The sequence below is a fragment of the Astyanax mexicanus genome, chromosome 2, assembly GCF_023375975.1.
Source record: "Astyanax mexicanus isolate ESR-SI-001 chromosome 2, AstMex3_surface, whole genome shotgun sequence".
Taxonomy (NCBI): Eukaryota; Metazoa; Chordata; class Actinopteri; order Characiformes; family Acestrorhamphidae; genus Astyanax; species Astyanax mexicanus.
This window is the reverse complement of record NC_064409.1, coordinates 70,745,659-70,760,550: the sequence shown is the minus strand read 5'-3', so window position 1 is coordinate 70,760,550 and position 14,892 is coordinate 70,745,659. Positions and strand designations below refer to the sequence as shown.

The 14,892-nt window shown below is 36.0% G+C and overlaps 1 protein-coding gene across 3 annotated transcripts in view; it reads left to right on the top strand.

The window, feature by feature from the left end:
• Window positions 1-14,892, top strand: part of acsl1b (acyl-CoA synthetase long chain family member 1b) — a 39,405-nt gene that overhangs the window by 6,208 nt on the left and 18,305 nt on the right. Inside the window, exons 1-3 of one of the 3 annotated variants that reach the window (XM_022672019.2) lie at window positions 6,974-7,104; window positions 13,670-13,882; window positions 13,996-14,110. In XM_022672019.2, the coding sequence (XP_022527740.1) occupies window positions 13,688-13,882; window positions 13,996-14,110 (310 nt within the window). In that variant the 5' untranslated portion in view covers window positions 6,974-7,104; window positions 13,670-13,687. Of the gene's footprint in view, window positions 1-6,973; window positions 7,105-7,169; window positions 7,392-13,669; window positions 13,883-13,995; window positions 14,111-14,892 lie in introns of those variants that run through there. The other 2 variants (XM_022672020.2, XM_022672021.2) reach the window with 2 other exon arrangements.

Below are 14,892 nucleotides of genomic sequence, written 5' to 3'. Positions count from 1 at the left end.
GTACATCCTGTATTACATATTATAATAATTGATTTTAAAATTGGTGCGGTTCACTCGGCCCCTTCAGATCAGACTGAAGATCAGACGCCCTGTTGTGTGTTTTGGATTAGATCATTGTTCTCTGTATAAAAACACAGCAGGAGGTTTTGGTGAGTCACGGTACAGTCACTGTTCCCTTACTGTTCTCAGTCTGCTTATGTCACACACTCATTTCATCTCTGCCTGCTGTTTTCTTCTACTTCTACTGTTTTTATTGTTTTTAATCATCATCCTCTTATTAATATTCATATTTGTCCCGTTCTAGTGTTCAGAACTGTAGCTGTATTCACTGTACAGAGCTCTTTTAGTAGGGGTGTAAGAAAATCTATATATTAAAGTATTGCTATATTTTGATTTGCAGTACTAAATTGATTTTCAAAAACACAGCATTGATATGTAATTAATAGTTTACATGTAAAGATTAGAAACAGACAGTGGTTCATTTTGTGTTTTGTTTAAAATAAACTTGCCTAACATATAACATTTGATTTAAGCAGTTACAATATATTAGATTTCTTAAAGGGCCATTAAACTCTAAAATATATTTTTTCATGAATAGCTGAAATGTGTTCTTTTGAAGTAATGAAACGTACCAGTCCTTTTTTATTTTCTTTATTTTATTTACTAACCTTTAAAAAATGTTTTTATTGCGGTCATTTCTGCCTCTCTAGCGCCCTCTCAGGTTCAACTGTGCTATAGGAAAGGATTATATGTCCGTGTACTTTTGTATACAGACACATCACAATTCGTAGATCAGTCTATTAATAATACCGGCTTTCTGCTGACAACCAACCCTCTGCATCTAGCTGCTATCAGAGGCACACTGCTGCTCCTGCAGCTCAGCCAATCAGCTCTCCCTCCTGCCCTGCCCCTAAACCCATACATCACCCAGTGCCCCTCTCAAACTATCCCTCCCATTATTTTATTTTTTTTTTGCCTTTTTCACACTTGAACTGAGGGTGAAGTCGGCAAAAATCAGGGGGTTTAGGGCCCCTTTAAAGTGTCACAATACAATACACTTAATTGCTTACAAAAACATTTTACAGGTAAACAATTGATTACATAGTATTACACCCAGCTCTGTATACATCTTGTATATAGCTATTTATTACAAGGTGTTAGTTTCACCAATAAGGGAAGAAGACTGTCCATTTATCCCAATATTCTGCATACATTTCTTAGACCAATTCTGTTTGTTGTTCCTATCATATTGGTAGCGCTTTAGACTGCTGGACCACTCCCCAGGATTTCATTCATTTTTACATGTTCTCGATTTGTTTTCTTTCTATTTAAAAATGTAACAGGCTAAATGTATGTTAGCTTTTTTCCCCAAAAAAAACACTTTTGGGCAAATTACGAAATAATTTATATTTAACAAACACCTTGCATTCCTAGTATTCCATATCTGCGAGGATACATTGTTCATACGTTGTTGGATTGTTGTGCACTATGTTTCTAGAGCCAATACAAAGTATTGCACTATATAGTGAATAGAGAACAACTGATCTGTTTCCTCTTGCTACTTTTCTTCCTCTTCCTCTTTTTCATATTTGTTCCTGTTGTTGTTTTTGTTAAGATGCACCTTTCTGGAAATTTAAATTTTCATATATGTTTCTACAGAAGCCTCTGTATAACCATTTATCAGTTCTTCAGTCAAGAGTAGTGTTTATCTGATGCTGCTGCATCTGCTGCTAAAAACTCTCTTTTAAGTACTTGATGATATCTCTTTAAAGAAAGCTGATATGATCAGTGTGCATTCCAAACTATTATCATTAAATAGGACTTCAGGAACATCAGTCATCTAGTTTGTAACATACAAGAGGAGGCTTCAACACTCAAATATTTGATTTGCTGCACTCTGTGGAACAGTAACGCACATCTGGCCTCAACTAATGAATGTCTACGATGTTATAATGCATCTCTTTTATACATACACTCACTGTCACAGCATGTGATCTCTGTGTTGTATGATTTGAGTCATGAGATCATGTGACTGTGAAGTCTTCCCAGTAGTCTGCTGAGAGGAACTGGAGGAATGTGCTCTCTAAACATTCCTGATAAATGAATGGGGGTAGAGTCACTAGAAAGTCAGTAAAGGACAAACACCAGCCTGGTGGGACACATTAGTGTAGGTCTAAGAGATTTAAAGTCTGAACATTAAGCGTAAAACATCTTACACATTAATTAAAGGTGCAAAAAATGCTATGTCATTTAACAGGCCTATTTACAACCCTGTTATTTTACCTCAGCATAAACCACTCTGCATTTTCTGTTATGTTTGATTTTTTGGCTCAACTTTTATTGACCGGTTTACAGCACTGGTGGTGATTATTTGCAGAATCCACCTGTTATAGCATAGCTTTTTGTGTGTAAAAAATACACAAATTATTCCAGATCCTCTCTGATTTTTCTCTCATGTCTCATAACAAGCTCAAGCTGAAACAGGGTAGGCATAAGGGTCAGTAAACAAAAACTAGCATCAGCAAGTGTTAAAAGTTAGCATAGGGCAGGCCTGATTTGCACTTTATGACTTGGTTTTGCTGTGTTTTGAGCTCCAATTTTGTAGATTCTCACACAGGAAGAACATATTCCCATATTCTCCACTGGGTGGCAAGACCTGTAATGCTAATTAATTTAAGTAAAGTAATTCTAGAATACTTCTAATATATTTCTAGAATACACTACTTCAACAAAATGAAAATTACATTGTATTATTGCATATAATATGATATGGCACACTCTTACCTGAGATAATAAAAAAAAAAAAATTGATCAGATTCGTAATAGAATTGGATAAATTCAGATTTAGAATGTCATGATACTAATAAAAGTGTACTCCAAATATCTCTATATATCCAGGATTATATAATAGGAATTGAGAACAGTGTGATTTTTTTTCTTTTGCTAAAAACAGCAAAAAGTAGTACCCTGATGTGATAATTAGGGGTGGGTGATATGGCACCATATTTCAGGGTATAATATCGTTCACAATATTTAAAAATGTAAGCGATATTATTGCGTACGATACGATATGATATGTCTAACTTCTGTCTGTAAGCGTCCGTTACTTGTTGTCTATATTAGCGTCGTAGAACCTGAACCGTGGTGTCTTGTCTGTTCTGTAGATGGTTCTTTGGTTTTATTGTCACCATTCGATTAAAGGCGAGGCCACACTCGTTCCTCAGTCTATGTGTGAGATGAGCGTATATCTCTGCTTGCTGTGCTACGTGTCTGAAGCAGCAGCTGGAGTGTTTCTCTACGTCATGGTGTGTTCTGATCAGCGTGCCTCTGGTTTTAAATAGCAGGCCTGGTCTCAGTGTTGGAGGTGGGGGAGTGGGATCGGGGGTGGGGAGGGGGCAGTGCCCATCGGATGGCTGCCCCCCATCGGATGATCGTATCTTGGGGTCTTCCATTGGTCTGTCTTCCCGGACAGACCAAGTTTAGAGGACCCGGGTCTGGTCGGGTTACCTCTGGCCTGGAAAGGCTGGAGGAGCATGTGACCGCGCGAGTGCCCACTCCAGCAGCTGCTCTCTCTGACCCCTGATGTGAGTGCAGTTCACAGAGGAAGTCAACAAGATGATACAGCCACTGTCTCTTTAATCCAATCACAGATAATCAAGGTAATCAATAGACTGACTGTGTCAGCCTTTTGAGTGCAGTGTGACGTCTGAGTGAGTGTGTATGGAAGTGAATTTTTGGTATTAAGTTATTCGCATTGTCTGCTGTAGATTAGAGGCACAATTACTCTGTTTATCTCAATAAGAAGAAAACTATTGATTAAAAGGCATAGATTATTATTTATTTTTTTAATAGGGTTACAGGTAGAGCTGGGCAATAATTCAGTATCAATGTCAAGATGTCCATAACACAGTGTATTACATAAATATACTAAATCAGTTTTCAGAAGTTTGTAGGTACAGATATCTGTTGGTGGCATTCTTATGTAATTTTCTTTTGCTTATACAGATATCAGATTTGTATTGATTGAATATATTGATTGTATTGACAGAAATTAAGCAGAATATTCTAATTTGTATAAATTTTTGGCCATATCATTCAGCTATAGCTGCAATAATTATAAAATAAGCATCTGAAATATTCATTCGAACATGATATACAGAATAAGGACAATTTATACAGATCAGTGACTAATTAATATTAAGTCATATTGTGTTTTGTTGATTTATCTGCTGAAAGGTTTTGTGTTTAAATGTATTATTTTAAAATTGTAGTTTGCCATTGTAATTGTGTTTGCTTTAAAAAGCAGGACAAAAGTATATTTATGCTACTTAATATATTTATTGGTGAACAAGTGACAAAATAAATGAAAACCTGCAGAAAAACATGTTTAATATTTGTCCATTGGTATTCAAGTTTTATTTTTAGTTTCAGTTTCTAACAAAAATATACAAAGCAATTCTATGAATCCATCCATCATGAGATTTTGATATAAAGTAAAAAAAAAAAAAAAAAAAAAAAAAAACAGCTGTCAGATTCAAATAATGTAAAGGAAATAAAATTAGCTTTTGTATTGCAGCTCTGATTTCTTGATTGATCACCAGAATGATCAGTAGATCCCCAATATGTAGAGAAATTGTCACTACATATTTAGGTTATTATGTATAGTGTTAATATTAAGACCTATTTTATACTAATTATTATAAATTATGAAAAATGTTGAATATTGAATACTTAAGCTTTTTCTCCGAGTTTCATTCATTTAGATAGATAGATACATAGATAGATACTTTATTTATCTCGAAGGAAATTTAGGCATCCAGCAGCAACAACACAATACAATAAGAAACATACTCAGACAAATCAAAACACAGAAGAATAGAAAATATATAAGGCTATAAAAAAAAAAAAAAAAAAACTAACTATACAAGGTAAGGATCTATCTGTAAACGGAACAGTGCAGTAGATGTTGCTAATGGTCATAAATAATTAAATAATTAACAGAGTAAAGTGCAATGACATCGATTACGAAAGTGACTGATGTGACATAGAAATATAATATAATATAAGTATGCAAACGTTACAAGACAGTTCTAAAAAGAGAATGTGAAAATGTGAATACCCCATCATGAGTAAAGTATACTTTAATGTAAGCGAGGTTGGGGAAGTGTTAATATAAATAATTAAGTTGTTGAATAATGTCCAAGTGGTGTGCCTGGATTAAACTCCCCGATGGGAGGAGTTAAAGAGTCTGATGGCTCTCGGAATGAAGGATTTTCTGAGTCTGTCTGTTGTGCAGCTCTGTGACAGCAGTCCGCCACTGAACACACTCCTCTGCTTCATGATGGTGGTGTGAAGTGGGTGACTATCATTGTTCATGATAGAAAGCAGTTTATCCAAAGTCCTTCTCTCAGCTATTGTAACCAGAGAGTCCAGCTCCATTCCAACCACTGCCCCGGCCCTCCTGACCAGCTTGTCCAGCCGTGATGCATCTCTCCTCTTCATGTTGCCTCCCCAGCACACACACATTTTGCAACGTTTTCACTGTGGCATAAATTAAATAGCCTACATGTACATTGTTCTGTGTGTTGATTTCAAGTAATAATTTAAACTTGTGTTGTGCAGATATTCCCCCAATATATACCCCCTATTGACAATTCAGGCAATCAATTTTTATAAAGAGTCTTTTTCTGACACTTTAAGAGCAGCATTTATGAGAATGCATCACTCCACACTGGCTTTGATTAGATCGTATCATTAGAAATGTCATTTTTCATTATAAAATTATTTTGTCTTTACTCTGCATCCCTCAGGGCTCAAGACTAATATTGGTAAAAATAGCACACAGGATGGGAATAATGCTTGTTTGGGACTCTTTCGGGATGGCAAATTTCTATGTAATGAAACCAGTTATAAGTAGGTTTTGTGGAGTCTGCTTACTGGTTAAAATATTACTGGGAGTTTTCCTAATGCCTCAGGGTCTGTTTACGGATGAACCACATCTTTTTAACACTGAGCCAGTCAGCTTTCTGGCAACACCCAGTGAGGAGACGGGCAATACAGTCAAGTAAACCTAGAAGCAGGAGAAAAATACACAAAAAAATAATAAAGTAATGTTAAAAAAAAATCTGTATTTTTATATTTTGAGACCATTGCAGCTACTATAAAGCTTACTAACTTTTACCTACTGCTATTAACCATTATGTAATTTCTCCTTTAAGTTTGAGGAATCGGTGAAGTGCTGGGGATTTTCCTAGACTTAACTATAATGCTTTTTAGAGTCATCTGGACTTTTCCCTGGTAGTTTGTTTGACCTTATGCAGATAAACTACAGGAGACCTTTAAGCATAATGTGACTGTATGTTTAGTAGATATGTCAGACGGGTATCAGTATTTACTCTATATGAGTGACGTCTTAACTCTATATGACTTAACTCTATTTGAGTGCTTCTTAACTTTTTTTAATTGGCTTTTTTTTTTAAAGCTCAGTAGTTTGTAATGAAAACCCAGTGAATCAGGATTGGCTTATATTGAAAGTTTCATGTTTTAACTGGACAAGCAAAAGTGTTTATTATTCCATTTCTAATGCTAGTTTTAAAGGTCCACAGTTCTGTAGAATGAGCTGTGTGATTCAAAGTCATTGAGTTTCCAGTAATAAATGTACTTTAAAATAGCAGAAGAGTGAACTGAGTGGAAAACAGTCAAGGAGACTGAGGTTAAAGTGAGGCAATCAGCAGCTAAACCTCATCAGTGTCTCTTTCAGCTTAATATCTTGTCAGAATCGGCTGTTTTGTCGTAGGTGGATTGTGTTTTAACTCGGGCTTGTTAATCAGTGTGTCTTTGAAGTGTATTGTCCTCTCTGCTCTGGGACTGGCTGACCGGGCACATTTCAGAGACAGATGGGCCAATAAGGAGCAGGGAGGGGCCGGTCCTAGTTTGACCTTCGGATTGGTCAGGTCTTCTGTGGTTGCACATAAACCCAGCCTGTTTAATGCTGGCTGACTCTTACCTGTTTCTGCTGGGCCTATCCAGGAATTCCAATTCCAGTCATTGGATAGAGCAGTTTGCACAGTGCCTGCCTGCGTTTGGACTTCCCTTGTGACTCAGGTAAACTTGCAGGCGTGTGTGTGTGTGTGTGTTTTTGGGTTTCTGTTTTGGCAGCAGTGTGTGTGGGACATGTTGAGTCCAGGCCAAACACTGAGTTTATCTGACAGCACTCAGCGCGGCTCAGTGTTTAGAGCTGTTGGCCTGTTTTACAAGTTCTACACAAAAGAAACCGATCGAGTTGATCGCTTTTTGTTGTGTGATTAAGACTTGTGTGGAATTCACGTTTTGATATTTGTTTGTGGAGGCATTTGTTCACCTTTGCGCTCACCTTGGAGGAGTAAAAGGCTGTAAGTAACCTCTGTAATTCTGTGCTAAAGACATATAGATGACCACTATGGTGTGTGTATATATAGTATAGATCTAAATAATGTCTGTAGGTTTGCACTGCAGAGATGTATGACTAACCTTTGCAGGTTTGCACTATAACTTCTGTAAATAACCTCTGTAAATTTGCACTTGGAATGTATTTGAGGAGCATCTACAAGTTTGTCCCTTGAGACTGAATGACCTCTATCAATACATATAACCCCTATATGCTGTGTAAAGATTGAATAACCTCTCTGGTTTTGTACTAAAGAGATATGAATAATCACTAGGGCCCAGGTCATCATATCTGGACTTTGGATCTAGTTTCTAGTCCTGGATTTTGTTATCATTAGAAACTAAGGTGGCAGTCAATCGATTGGCTACGGAGAGTCACACCTACCAAAGATTACAAAGTCCAGGAAGGTGGATTCAAGGTTCAGATGTCGATACCTCAAATCTGTTGTCTTAATACTGGTGTATTTTCCAGCATAGCTATAGGTTACAATATAGCTGCTACAACACAGGCCTGAATGTCCTTTTGAGGTGTAATACACAGGGCTGAATGACCTCTGTAGGTTTACAATACAGGTCTAAATAACCTCTACAGATGTTAACTAAAAAAGATAGGAGTCACCTCTATAGGTTTGCACCAAAGAGGCATGACTTTCCTCTAAATAATCTCTGTATAATAAAAGCACAGGTTTAATATAGATTTCCTAGTCACAATACAGGTCTAAATAACCTCTATAGTTTTGCATTAAGAGATGTGAGTGTCCTCTGTAGGTTTAGTATGTAGGTCTGTATGCATAGTGTTTACAGTGCTAAAAAAAAGTTCAATTTCTCAATCAGTTTCTCTTATTTTGCTATTTATAGGTTTATGTTTGAGTAAAATGAACCTTATTGTTTTATTCTATAAACTACGAACAACATTTCTCCCAAATTCCAAATAGAAATATTGTCATTAAGAGCATTTATTTGCAGAAAATGAAAAATGGCTAAAATAACAAAAAAGATGCAGATCTTTCAGACCTCAAATAATGCAAAGAAAACAAGTTCGTATTTATTTAGGAGATTTAGGAGTTCAGAAATCAGTATTTGGTGGAATAACCCTGGTTTTTAATCACAGTTTTCATGCATCTTGGCATCATGTTCTCCTCCACCAGTCTTACACACTGCTTTTGGATAACTTCATGTCACTACTGGTGCAAAAATTCAAGCAGTTCAGTGTTTTTTTTTTTTTTTGGGTCTTGATTTGCAGGAACCCTGTATACTGGTAGTTTTGCAGTAAAGAGTTGTTGCTGTTCTGAATCTACTCTATAGGTTTGTATTACAGATTTCCATAGTAGTGTATGGTAATGTGACTGTAGTGATAAGTAGTAGTAGTAGTGTTGATTCTGCTCATTCCAGAGCGTGGTTGGAGTTTACTCTACCCTATAATTGCACCGCACGCTCAACATGGCTGGCTGGGACACGTCCTACTGGCGGTGATAATAATGGAACTGGGTGAGAGGTGAAAGGGGCAGTGTGTCCTGACAGGGTTATAGTGAACCTAGTGTGTTCTGTCAACACACACACACACTCTCCTAGGTGAGTAGGTAGTAGTCATGACCACTGTTCCTACATTTCATTTAAAACATGTTTTAATTAGCTTCACTCTTTTATAATTATTCACCATTTGTTCCTCCTTATATATAATCGACAAATGCAATTATTTAAATTTCTCAACAACAATTTTTGTCGGCTAATCATTAATTTGTAACAGTAACAGTGTCGCATTACACAAAGTGCTGGGGACAGAAGCGCAATGGGCGATGGATAAAGGGCTCATTCATACAGTTTACACTCAACTTAGTCTGTGTCTTAACAGATTACATAATTACTCACTAAATATCAGTACTTTTCACGTTTAAACAACATCTAGACATTTAAATGCCAATTAAACCTCATATTGAGCTGTTTCTATTGTTTTAGAGATGGAGGATATCTCAGAAATAATTGCTGACTAATCAAAAAAATTATCATCAAATTAGTCAACTAACAAAATAATCATTATTTGCAGCCCTACTTCAGGTCTATTTCTGGTGCACAAAATTTAAAACTTAATCATGTGTTTTTTTTTCTCTTTCTAATTGTGATAAAGAGCACACATGCATTTGAACATATTTATAGGTTAAAATCCCAATCTAACATAACACCTCATTTCCTTCTTCCCCTCCTTTCCTCCTCTATTCCACTATTCCCCTTTGACCTCCTTTAGGCCCTATCTTTAATGTTTTTTTTTTACCTCAAACTTCTATTACTCTATGTACATCATTATTGTAAGTCGTTTTGGACAAAAGCGTCTGCCAAATGTAATGTAAAGTAATGTAAAAAAAAAATGACAAGACAATTGAAAAACTTTTAACATTTTAACTATTTTAACATTTTGTTCTAGAAACAAAGAGTCAGAACTAGTCATATAGAACATAAATCATGTCTTTAAATCATTTGAATTGTTTAAATGTGTAAAACAAACCTGTAGAAGCAGAAAATACACTAAAGGAGCTCATTTTATTTTCAGCACTAACCTCCTACACTCCTACATTCTGTAAATAAGGTCAGATGAACAAAGACACATTCAGACACTTTCCTGTAATGATGCTCTCAGGATGTTCAGTATACAGCTCTGGAAAAAAAATAAGAGACCACTTAAAAATGATGAGTTCCTTTGATTTTACCAAATTAAAAACCTCTGGAATATAATCAAGAGGAAGATGTATGATCACAACCATCAAACCAAACTGAACTGCACCTGATTTTTTGCACCAGGAGTGGCATAAAGTTATCCAAAAGCAGTGTGTAAGACTGGTGGAGGAAAAATGCTAAGATGCATGAAAACTGTGATTTAAAAAACAGGGTTATTCCAGTAAATATTGATTTCTGAACTCTTAAAACTTTATGAATATGAACTTGTTTTCTTCACGTTATTTGAGGTTTGAAAGCTCGGCATGTTTTTTGTTATTCTCATTTTCTGCAAATAAATGCTCTAAATGACAATTTTATTTTTTTTTAATTTGGGAGAAATGTTGTCTGTAGTTTATAGAATAAAACAACAATGTTAATTTACCTATAAATAGTAAAATCAGAGAAACTGATTCAGAGACTGAAGTGGTCTCTTAATTCTTTACAGCACTGTGTGTCACATAGACACACATAGCTTAATGAGTTAAAGTGAGGGACAGAGTACTTTTAAAGGGTCTTTATTACTCGTCACTATGGGTCTTTTTTGGTTAAAAGAGGACTGGAGCTGTGTTCTGTTGACTGTAGAGTTTCAAAATCGTTATCAGAGACTTGTGTGTCTAGTCCTGACAAATTACACAAATCAAATGTCATTGAAGCTTGTTGGCCTGATCTCGAGGTGTGTGTAAATAGTTTGTGTGGTTTAGCCTCGTAAGCAGATATGCTGTGTTTGTGCTCTGCTCTGGTTAAACAGTTTAATTGCCTTTCTAGACGCTGAATTGATTTTCAATTGAGAATCTTTATTGATGAAGTGAAAAAGCAAATTAATTAATGTGTGTTAAATGAGTCCTGTAGTGTTTGAAGTGTTGCCTGTCTTAAGCGGTTTGAAGGCTAAAGCTTTCCAATAAACATTTACAGTATTTAGTATACAAAAAAGTTATTTTATGTGGCTTATAAATAGGGATGTGTTAAAATATCACAACATGTGAAATTTAATACAATGCAAAGTTTGAATGACTATGTTTATCAAACTAGTTGATCAGTCAAAGTGCATTTTGAGTGCAGATTTTACATTGAAAGGGACATATAGTCTGATATACCGCAGTAAGTTCCGACCATGTGGTTGGCTGAGAGGCATTCTATGAGTGCCATTATCAGCTGGTAATGCACGGTAACTGAAGCTCTCCATGTATTACTCCGCCTCATACAGGTAACCTAGCAACAATGCAGAGCTCACAGCGGCGCAGCTACAAACAGAGCAGCAATGAAACTATTTTAATTTGCGAGGTTTTTATAACCAAACATTGTATTGTCTAATCCTCTTTCACTCAAAATCTGTCAATAAACAGCGATAATGGAACTGTGGTATAACAAGCATTATAGCATTACCCTGAGTGTATTATTGCATAATTACTAGGCATAATTCCTGTCAGAAACAGAAATCACTGGAAAATGTGATATCAACTTGACATTTTTTACAATGGTGCCTTGATTAAGTAATGTTTTCTTTATGCAGCAAAAAAATAAAGAGTGGCTGCATGAACTATCCATGCAAAGTGTGAAAACAGTGCTGTTTAAGAGGCATCTTCAGTCCTAGTGTTTTGGAAACAAGGCCTAAGGTTACTCCTGTTCACCCTCCTCAGGCAGATATCCACACTGCTGAGGTACTATAGGCTCTAAAAGTCATGGGCTGTCTCTCTCTGTTGTATACTACACAATAATACTATTGGGTATATACTGTTAACTATTATATAATATATAGCATTGTTTAATACTGCTGCACTTACATCGTTATCCAACTATTTTTCATAATATTGTTCTCGTTTCACATTGTGTTGTAGGATAAAACTGTGTCTATTTAACCACGCTCAAAAAACAGCCAGTTTTAAGTATGTTTGTGAATATTTGAGTTTACTCTACATTTAATATTTTTATTAATAATAAATAAATACATTTATAAATAAATAAAACTCTGGAAAAAATAAGAAACTACTCAAAAATGATGAGTTTCTTTGATTTTACCAAATTGAAAACCTCTGGAATATAATCAAGAGGAAGATAAATGATCACAAGCCATCAAGCCCTGCTTGAATTTTTAAACCAGGAGCGGCATTAAGTTATCCAAAAGCAGTGTGTAAGACCGATGGAGGATGCCAAGATGCATGAAAACTGTAATTAAAAGCCAAAAATATTGATTTCTGAACTAATGATAATGAACTTGTTTTCTTTGCATTATTTAAGGTCTGAAAGCTCGGCATCTTTTTTGTTATTTCAGCCATTTCTCATTTTCTGTAAATAAATGCTCCAAATTACAATATTTTTATTTGGAATTTGGGAGAAATGTTGTCTGTAGTTTATAGAATAAAACAACAATGTTCATTTTACGCAAACATAAACCTATAAATAGCTAAATCAGAAAAAACTGATTAAGAAACTGAAGTGCGCTCTCAATTTTTTTCCAGAGCTGTGTATATGCGTCTTTCTCTAGTTCACACTGAGGTGTGAGAATATTGACGAGTGCCTGTGTGTATGATAAGAAAACTGATAACTCAGCCTGCCGTGTAACCTTTACCCCCTGAAACTCGGGACTCAGATCACAGTGTTCAGGTCTTACTGTTCAGAGGACATAATGCAGCCTGTTATTAAAGTATTAATGCTGGAGCATTCACAGTGTTGTTAATTGTATGTTTCTCACAGTACTCTTTTCTGCATGATTTACAGAGAGACTACCTACCCCAGTACATCTTCATAACTTTAAAACTTATTTAGCATAGAATAAATACATCAGCAAGTATCAGTTTTAAATATTGGCCCTATTCGCCAATGCCGATGACTCTTAAAAGGAAAAAAGGAGCAATTATTAGCAGATACTGATATATAATTCCAATATCATTGTTCATCCCTAATTTTAATATTATTTTTATTGTTCAGTAGTGTATGCCAATAATCAATCCATCCTACAGTTGCATTTGTTGTGCATGTCTGTTATGCAAATATATATATATATATATATATATATATATATATATATATATATATATATATATATATATATATATATATATATATGTGTGTTTATCACAAACTATTATGCAGAGAAATGCAGAATGAAATTTAGTGTTGTGTTTTTAGAGGGAACAATGAAAAGTTCTAAAACAAAAAATGCTGAATGAAATTTAGTGCCATGTAATTTTGTGTAATTTGTTGTTTTTAAATGTGACAATAAAAAAAAAATATTTTTTTTTTTTAACATTGGCTTCCATTGAAATTTAAGTATTGTTTTTTTTTTTTTTTTCCTCCTTCTGTAAAGCTGAACTTTTGACTTGTTCCATGTTCAGTGAATAACACTGTATAACAACAAGCACATGAATAACATGGGCTATGGAAAGAAACGAGATAGATTTGGGACATATAATTTACAATAAACACAAGAAACACAAATTGCACAGCCAGCCTGTATCTGAACACTATTATACAGTAAATCAGCAGAGGTCCTAATCTTGAACCTTGTTGCACTCTCTCTCTCTCTCTTTCTCCACAGATCCACTAGAACACAGACATGCAGGCTCAGGAGCTGTTGAAGCAGCTGCGTCTGCCTGAGCTGGACGAGGTTCGGCAGTATGTCCGCAGCCTGTCCACCCGGACCCTGGTGGGAGTGGGGGCCTTCGCGGCGGTCACTACGTACCTGTACGCCACGCGGCCCAAAGCCCTGAAACCGCCGTGTGACCTGCACATGCAGTCTCTGCCTGTGCCGGTGAGTCCACTCTCTCTGCTGGAATAAAATAATCAGTCTAATCTACAGTGAAAATGTTAACTGCTGTTCAGTTTTGTGTTTTTAATTTGCGAGTGTTTTTCGCTGTTTCTCAGGGGGAGGAGTTTGCCCGGATGTCTGCACTAATGGAGGACGGAGCACTTTTGTCTTTTTACTATGATGATGCTACAACCATGTACGAGTGCTTCACCAGAGGCATGAGGGTGTCCAGTAAGTGGCATTTCTATTCATTAAATAGATAAAATGATGACAGCTTTGCACAGCTTGGTATTTTCTCACCTATAATGGCTTTCAGTTAACAGCTGTGCTGAACTCGTCAAGAGTTAATTACTTGAATTTTTTGTCTCTTAATGTGTTTGAGAGCATCAGTTGTAAAGTTGTGAAGAGGTAGAGTTACAGGTAGGGGTGGGAATCTTTTACTATCTCACGATTCGATTCGATTCCGATTTTGGGGGCCACGATTCGATTCAAAATCGATTTTTGATTCAAAACGATTTGAATTATAAAAATTTCTGCTTCTGGCTTATGAATCTTATTGAAAAAAAAACCCTCCATAATATACACTGGTCCTGGAGCAGGTAATGTGTTACAAAAACAATAAAATGTGCAGGAATGTGGGTCCTCAGTGACAGAGGAATCACTGGGATATCACAATGACGTTAATGAACAATAAATAAATAATAAATAACACTGCTTTATTACCAGGCTACTAGCGGTGGTGTGTAGGTGACGCTGCTGGGCTGATGTGATGATAGCAGTGGAGCGCTAAAGTTCAGGAGCAGCTGCTGATTAACTAGTTAATTTTAGGCCGTTGTATTTCTTCAGAAAGGGGGCAGGAGGTGGAGAAATTAATTCATATTGTCCATTCCTTAATTCCTCTGTGATGGGGAGCTGAAATTAGCTCTGATTAGCTTATTGTTATTTTTCCGTTCCGCCTTAAATGCTGCAGCCCGCTGCCACCTGTAGCGTTATTTAAGGTGGAACTGGAAAGT